This window comes from Lolium perenne, chromosome 6 (assembly GCF_019359855.2).
Source record: "Lolium perenne isolate Kyuss_39 chromosome 6, Kyuss_2.0, whole genome shotgun sequence".
NCBI lineage: Eukaryota > Viridiplantae > Streptophyta > Magnoliopsida > Poales > Poaceae > Lolium > Lolium perenne.
The window spans coordinates 259,496,956-259,505,650 of record NC_067249.2 but is presented as its reverse complement, the minus strand read 5'-3'; the positions used below and the strand labels follow the sequence as shown (position 1 = coordinate 259,505,650).

At 39.5% G+C, this 8,695-nt stretch overlaps 1 protein-coding gene across 1 annotated transcript; it reads right to left on the bottom strand.

The window, feature by feature from the left end:
• Positions 1 to 3,597: 3,597 nt before the first annotated feature.
• LOC127309176 (CASP-like protein 1U1) lies at positions 3,598 to 4,772 on the bottom strand. Its single transcript, XM_051340130.2, has 2 exons — positions 4,510 to 4,772; positions 3,598 to 4,397 (listed from the first exon to the last, which is right to left on the bottom strand). Exons 1-2 carry the CDS (start codon positions 4,671 to 4,673, stop codon positions 3,671 to 3,673), a joined length of 891 nt encoding a protein of 296 aa, XP_051196090.1. The 5' UTR covers positions 4,674 to 4,772; the 3' UTR covers positions 3,598 to 3,670.
• Positions 4,773 to 8,695: the final 3,923 nt, after the last annotated feature.

Below are 8,695 nucleotides of genomic sequence, written 5' to 3'. Positions count from 1 at the left end.
TTGGTGCAATTCGTTCATGATCGTCACTACAACATGAAGACAATCAACATCTATTTATGGAGGTATATACACGATTTGCGGACACGATAAGGTATATTTTTTTATCCAACATATATGTTCACTTGATCTACGAATTGGTCCTCCTACATCATTATAGGAGCTTTACAGTTTTCAAACTTCGAGGACTACTTTTATTTCACCTTTTTCCTTTTTTCTCATTTTCTTGACTTGTTTTGGATGTGTGCATCTTAATTTTAGAGAGGTTGGTGTAATGCTTAAAATTGTAACTAATAAAATACCCCTTATCCAAAAAAATAAAAATATATTTATCTAGACAAAGTTAAGTCACTTATTCTGAAACGGAAATTTTTATACGCATGAGCATGGTTTCCCTATCATGAGGGCGCAAGTGACAAATGGGGTCCGAGCTCGAGTGAGCTTTTGTTTTCAAAAATTGAAAAAACATATTTATAAGTTTTAAGAAGTTTGAGAAAACTGTGATAATGTATAATGCAAACCAATATGTATTATGGGGAAAGCAAAAAAAAATGGCTCATCAGATAAATTTATATTTTTAAATATATGCTACTTAGTATTCTAATATTCACGCTTTTGTCATTGTTGTGTACCAGGGGCAGAATACGGGGGCGTATTAGGGATGGCTGCGACATTGGCGCCTCCAAAACTTGACACCAAAAATAAACTTTTTTCAAACAAATAGTAGATCTCATTCAAATATTTATGTTATTCTTGCAAATTTTGAATGAAATTTAAAACCCTAAAGCTAAACCTACTATAGTAGCGGCGGTCGAACACGCAGAAGTCGAGAGCGGCGCTCAAAGCGCCGTTGTTGTCGTCGTCCACATCGTCCTCGCGGTCCCGCTAGGAGGAGGACATTCCGCTGCAAGACTCCTCAGCGGCGACGAACACTTCAGCTGTTGTTGAAGTGTTGAACGCCTCCGCCTCCTCGAGCATCAGGTTCTGCAGGTGCATGTTGTTGCCGGTGCCGCTGCCTTTGGCCTTGGCATCGTTGCAATCCACCGCGGCGGAGGAAGTTAGTGCAACAACGGGGAAGAAGTAGTGGAGCAGCGAGATAGTGTGGAGGAGAAGTGATCAGCATTATATATAAAAGTGGAAGTTGAAGGAAAGTGAGTTGTTTCTTAACCGGAGCATAAGCCACACCTATTTTGTGGACATGCATGCACCTGATTATGAAAATTTCAAAAAGAATACTACTCCAAAGTTTCAAAAAAATTGAGATAATGCACGGATGTATATATTATGTTAATACTTACTTGTGCAATTTCCAAGATAAAATACAACCATATATGTGACCTACAGAAAAACGAGAAAATGATTTTTTTTTTCTTTAAACAGTACAAATCTAATCATTATAGTGTGATTTGGACATCTTGTCATTTTTGTGTAGGCCACATATAATCATATTTTTTCGTGAAAACTTACACGGGTAAATTTTAAGAAAATATGTACATGCGGAGATAATGCACATATGTATATATTTCTATTTTTTGTCTTTTAAGTAAGCAGGTGCGCACGCACCCAGGTTCCGTTTGGTATTTCCGAAACATAAAGTCTTTATTAACGGCGAATAGAATTGCCAAGTTAGCTCGTGAAAACCGACCAAAGCCGGCTATATAATACACTCAGGAAATAGCCGTACGGAAGATGACACCACCAGCCGATCTGGCTATCAACATATAGTCGCGAGATTACTCGCATGTGTCATTAGCAGTTTAGCATTGTGGCCAACGACACCAACTTCACGGCGTTCATGTATATCTTTTCCTGTTGTCAGATTCTTTACCTCGGCGTGAAGACAAATGAGCATCTTTCTCATGGTCTGAATTTGTTTCCTCCGAAGTGTGAATACATTTTTTTTTCGGTGCAGATTAGACAAACCAACTGAAGGCAGTTACAAGGCAGCGCATAACCTGACAAAGATCCACTGCTGGTAACGCCGGCCGGCAGAAAGGCATCATACAACGAGTTGCGTGCGGTGGCCAGAATAAAACACGACATGCTAGCTCAATAGCTCTATACTTCCTTCGCTTTCGCATTATTTCACATATAAGATTTAAAATAAAGGTTAAACATTGCAAAGTTTGACTAGTTATACGTAAAAATCATGTTATTATCTAGAAAATTTAAATAATATGATTAGTATTGTAATGCCATGTACTATTATAGAATTTACATTTGATTATGTGTATATATATTAATATTTTATTATAGATAGTTGATCAGAGATTATAAAGTTTAACTTTGACCAAATCGGTAGCGTGTTGGCATCTTCCACTATCTATTTTAAGTTTTTAACATATATCTGATTGTATTGTATAGCGTTTGACATTCTATCAGGTTATACTGGCAGTGACATAGTGTAGCAGACAGTCGGACAGATCACGCCACTGTAACTGTATAACATTTTACAGAGAATCGTCCGGTGCAGGCAGTGAAGCTCAGCACCAAACCTGTACTTGCCGGTTTGCATGAGTACAGGTTACGCGCCTGGAAATACCAACTGCTTCAGCAAAATAAGCATGCTTGGTTGATTTGCCTGGGACGGCAGGACGAGATCAGCGATGTGAGAGTGATGCACAGTGCTGACTGACTGAGTTTCATTCTTATCTCCTGTCGTACACTCGTACCAAACTGGTGATAGCAGGAACGAATTCGATCTTTAATTTGCGTGGCAGCAAGTGAGATGTTGGCACATGGCGCCACAACACGGTCAAAATGTTTCTGTCTTTTACAGGTTGCTAGCTGTTCTGACCACCCAAAAAAGGATCCACCTAGGTTTACACCAGAACTCCAGGACGACTGCATCTTCAGTTTCGCCCTAGCGTTCTCACTACTTAATCTTCCTCACCTGGAGCGCTGACCTCAGATGGTAATCAGGCCTGCATCCACTAATGAACCTTATTCTACCGTTACCTGAAGCTGGATCTGATTGTCTTGGCCGGCTTTGTCTCTATAGTTGCAGTAAGGCAGTACTCATCTACTACCTTCCTCCCAAATCTTAAGATAATATTACTTTTAGAAATATCAAACTTTATCAAGTTTAACTAGATTTATACCAAAAATCACTAACAAGTAAAAAATAAAATCAATAACATTAGATAGATAATAAAATGTATTTTTATATGGTATCTACAAAATAACATTAGATATGTAGTAAAATGTATTTATATGGTATCTACAAAATATCATGCTTGGTTATAGATTCTAAAAGTTCATTCAAACTTTACTTGGTTTTAGTTTTGGAAGAAAAATCTTAAGTTTTAAGATGGGGGTAGTACATGACAGACGACACACTTGGCGCTTGGAACTGAAGACACAAACGGTCCTGACTATAGGTTCTGTAATCGGAGGATAGTTGCTAAGAAGTTCGGTCAACATTATCCTCAACCATATTAACCCACATATAATCCGGACATAATTCAGGTAAATTATACGTTTAATGTTGATCGAGCAACAACCGTTTTGTTTCTTGCTCCTCCAACTACTGAGGTTGCCGCCAACCAAACCAATACACAATAGCTTGAAAGTAGACCTTGCATCATCTAAGCATCAGGCTAGAGATAAAACATATCCGGCTTCCCTTGCACATCAAGATCAAGATGATCTGTAAAACCCTAGCCTTTGCGGCTCACATATATGAATAGTACATTCCATGTGGTTGGGTTGCTTGCCGAGTAGGAACGCTTGGATATAGTACATGTACACATGGCTGTTGCCCAGTCATCGCCCAGTCGTGGTTCTCGCAGCTGTGGGGGATCGTCGTGAGCCACGGGCATCCGCAACACGGCCGTGGAATCACCGGCGGCGGTTTCTTCGTAATTTGTGTGCAAATGCATTTCTCTCCTCCTTCGCACTTTTTCTTTTCGGTAGCAGGCGGAGTGGGCGTTGAAATTTCGGACGGAGCCTTTGACGTGATACTTTCTTTCTTTTTTTTTTCTTCATCTGGCTTTGGACTAATTTCCACGACTGGGGGTGGTGTGATCGTTGGACTAATTTCTATGACTGTGGGCTGAGCCTTTGGCTTGATCATTGTAATACTTAGAGGGGCATGCCTGACATAGATGGAGACCGAGACGGAAGAGGTGGCGGCGAGGGAGAAAGCCGACGACGCTCGTATCTGCCCGCAGAACCTGCCGGCTTGGGCGCAGACGCGGCTGCTGCTGCGCTGCCGCCCGACGCCGCAGGAGGTGATGTCGTCGACGGCGAAGAGTAGTGACGCCGACGTGGACGTGAGCGCCAGCAGGAGCTTGTCGATGAGCTCCACGACCTTGGCTGCCTTCTTCTTCTTCACTATCTCCAGGTAGATCGCCACGCCCTGTAGCACCGCCGACAGCAGGTCGGCCAGCGCCGAGTACCTGCATCACCATCAATTCATCATCAACAGGGATCCTCGTGCTCTGAATCTTTGACTCAACCATGCCATGCATGGACAGCATGGTCCATGGAGAAGTATCTACGATGACTTACTTGAAGGAGTTGTAGTCGCTGTAGGAAACGGTGCCGCCGCCGTTGACGCACTGCGTCGAGGCCGCTGTCATGATCGCCGACGCCAGCGACAGACCCATTGTCGCGATGCGGAACACGAGGCTCGCCGCCTCCGACGCGCCTGGCTTGCCTGAGTCACCTCCCATGTATGATTGATGGAGAATTGGAGGGCAACAGCCAAGGCTCACCAGATCGAGGATGGCTGAGCACTGCCTCAAACAGATTGCCAGCCAGACTGGGGCTCAAAGAACCTAATTAAGCAGTAGACATGTCGACTTACACATTAAAGTCCAAAGATATCGACAATAAACATATACTTCTCCTGCATTATCTCCTAGTATAGTACATGTCAATGGTCTGTTCTACCTACTTGTTATATATTCTGTCTGGGTGCATCAAGAATAAACATATACTTCTCCTACATTATCTCCTGCTAGTACACGTCAAATTGTCAATGGTCTAGTTCTACCCACTTGTACGTATATATTCTGTCTTGTTGCATTTCTCCTCTCTTTAATATAGGTGGTACTCCCTCCGTTTTTATATATAAAGCCACTAAGTATTCCAAGCCAAAACTTCAACAAACAATTTGATCAATAAAGAATAAGTTATGTACTCTCTCCGTCCTATAAAGGTTATCTTAGATATATCAAAACTGAATGTATCTAGACACTATCTAGTGTGTCGATACATCCAAATTTTGACAAATCCTCAACAAGTTTTGTAGTATGGAGGGAGTAAAAAAAATATCGTTTTGTCATATAACTCATATTATGTTGGTTCAATTATTAGTCGAAGTTCTACCTCAGATATATAAAAATAGAGAAGTGTTGTGAATGGATGTAATATATATTTAATATGGTATACATTTGGTATTGTAGATATCTATAATTTATTTTAATAAAACTTGGTAAAAAATAATGGAGTTTGACTTTCCCAGAAACCATTAGAGACTATATTATGGCAAGGAGGGAGTATTGTAAAAAACGGATTTGCTAAGTCTCAGGTGACTGAGATCTTCTTATGTCTCAGTCGACCTGGGAACCGTTAGATCGTTCTTCAAGATACGTGCATATTGCGCTGTTTAGGAGGGAAAAATAATTCAGCGGTAGGGCGGGCGCTTGAGGAGTCGATACGATGTCCTCGCTTGTCGCACACCAATTGTTCAAGCACTAGGATGAAACTTGTTTTATGTATAGTTATCACTACGGTTGATTCATATAGTTTATCTTGTCCACTAATTAAACGCCATTCGTGCTGATTTTTTCCTTTTGACTTCTTTCTCATTATTCATATTATTTGCATACTTTTTTTTCATTTCCTAGGTTGCACATTTAAAGTAATGTTGCACCTATATCACATCAAGAAAAGTGCAACCATGCTTTCTATGTATTTTCTTGTTTTTTTTTTGCATGTAGTATTTCTCTAATTTTGTGTCATTTAAATAGATTGCACTTTCTTCGATAATAATGGAACTAACATTTTTCTAAATTTTTTATATAGTTATCTTACGAGTTACACTTTATTTTCTACAAAACGTTTATTAACAACCGGTTTTTCGATAGAGAAGAAATGTGCAAGTAGCAAAAAAAAAAATAGATATACGTTGCACTTTTCTCTAGAAATATGCAACTAGCAGCCTATATTTGATGTGAATTGCACTTTTTAAAAGAAATGTGCAACTCCAACGGGTTTTTAATATGAGTTGCAATTTTTCTTGAGAAATGTGCAACAAGCAAATGGTTATTGATACGAGTTACACTTATCTAAAGAAAATATGCATCTAGAAGTTCTTTATTATGAATTGCACTTTTCTCCAAAAATGTGTAACTAGCAAACGATTTTCGATACGAGTTGCACTCTTTCTCAAAAAATATACAACTACCAACCAATATTCTTTGTGAGTTGCATTTTCTAAAAGAAAAATGTGCAACTCTATTCGGTTTTTCAATATGAGTTGCACTTTTTATCAAAAAATGTGCAACTAGCAACCCATTGGTTATATGAGTTACGCTTATCTAAAGAAATGTGCAACTTGAAGTTCTTTTCATACGAGTTGCACTTTTCTCCGCAATGTGTAACTAGCAACCGATTTTTAATATGAGTTGCACTTTTTCTTGGGAAATATGCAACTAGCAACCTATATTCGATGTGAATTGCACTTTCTAAAAGAAATGTGCAAATCCATCTGGTTTTTCAATATAAGTTGCACTTTTCTCAAACAACGTGCTACTAGCAACCGGTTATTGATATGAGTTGCACTTTTCTAATGAAATGTGCAACTTTTTATATGATTTGCACACTTTCATCAAGAAATGTGCAACCAGTTATTGATACGAGTTACACTTTTTGAGTAAAATGTGCAACTAGAAGTTTTTTTTATATGAGTTGCATTTTTTATGAAGAAATGTGCAACTAGTTATTGATACGAGTTGCACTTTTCTAATGAAATGTGTAGCTAGAAGTTTTTTTACATGAGTTGCACTTTTTATGAAGAAATGTGCAACTGGTTATTGATATGAGTTACACTTTTCTAATAAAATGTGCAACTAGAAGTGTTTTTTATATGAGTTGCACTTTTTATGAAGAAATGTGTAACCGGTTATTGATACGAGTTACACTTTTCTAATGAAATGTGCAACTAGAAGTTTTTTTATATGACTGCACTTTTTATGAAGAAATGTGTAACCGGTTATTGATACGAGTTACAATTTTCTAATGAAATGTGCAACTAGAAGTTTTTCTAGACGAGTTGCACTATTTTTCAAGAAATATGCAACTAGCAACCGTTTATTGATACAATTTAAACTTTTCTAAAAACAAATGTGCAACTACAATTTATACTGTCTGCAACTAGCAACCGTTTATCAAAATAGCGATAGAAAAAATGTCGATGATACAAGTAAAAGAAATTCGTGAGTCTTTGATCAAATACAAGTATTTGTTCAAATGCTCGGAGGCTACTTTTTAGCAGAAGTTTGATATGGAGCTGATTCAAAGAAGACAAAAATATGAGCGTACATCCAAGTATAAATACTCGACTTTAGCTTCGGGGGCTACTCCCATCGGGAGCGCTGGTCGCTGACACGCGTACAGCACGCGACCGTTGGGAACCCCAAGTGAAAGGTGTGATGCGTACAGCAGTAAGTTTCCCTCAGTTAGAAACCAAGGTTTATCGAACCAGTAGGAGTCAAGAAGCACGTTGAAGGTTGATGGCGGCGAGATGTAGTGCGGCGCAACACCAGGGATTCCGGCGCCAACGTGGAACCTGCACAACACAACCAAAGTACTTTGCCCCAACGAAACAGTGAGGTTGTCAATATCACCGGCTTGCTGTAACAAAGGATTAGATGTGTAGTGTGGATGATGATTGTTTGCAGAAAACAGTAGAACAAGTATTGCAGTAGATTGTATTCGATTAAAAGAATGGACCGGGGTCCACAGTTCACTAGAGGTGTCTCTCCCATAAGATAAGTAGCATGTTGGGTGAACAAATTACAATTGGGCAATTGACAAATAAAGAGGGCATGACCATTGATGTCTACGTTCCCCCTCCTTTCCTGTAGACAGTGTTGGGCCTCCAAGAGCAGAGGTTTGTAGAACAGCAGCAAGTTTTCCCTTAAGTGGATCACCCAAGGTTTATCGAACTCAGGGAGGAAGAGGTCAAAGATATCCCTCTCATGCAACCCTGCAACCACAAAGCAAGAAGTCTCTTGTGTCCCCAACACACCTAATAGGTGCACTAGTTCGGCGAAGAGATAGTGAAATACAGGTGGTATGAATATATATGAGCAGTAGCAACGGTGCCAGAAAATAGCTTGCTGGCGTGTAGTTGATGGTGGTAGTATTGCAGCAGTAGTAACGCAGTAAAACAGTAAACAAGCAGCGATAGCAGTATTTAGGAACAAGGCCTAGGGATTACACTTTCACTAGTGGACACTCTCAACATTGATCACACAACAGAATAGATAAATGCATACTCTACACTTTTGTTGGATGATGAACACATTGCATAGGATTACACGAACCCTCAATGCCGGAGTTAACAAGCTCCACAATAATGCTCATGTTTAAGTAACCTTGTAGTGTAAGATAGATCAAAAGACTAAACCAAGTACTAACATAGCATGCACACTGTCACCTTCATGCATATGTAGGAGGAATAGAT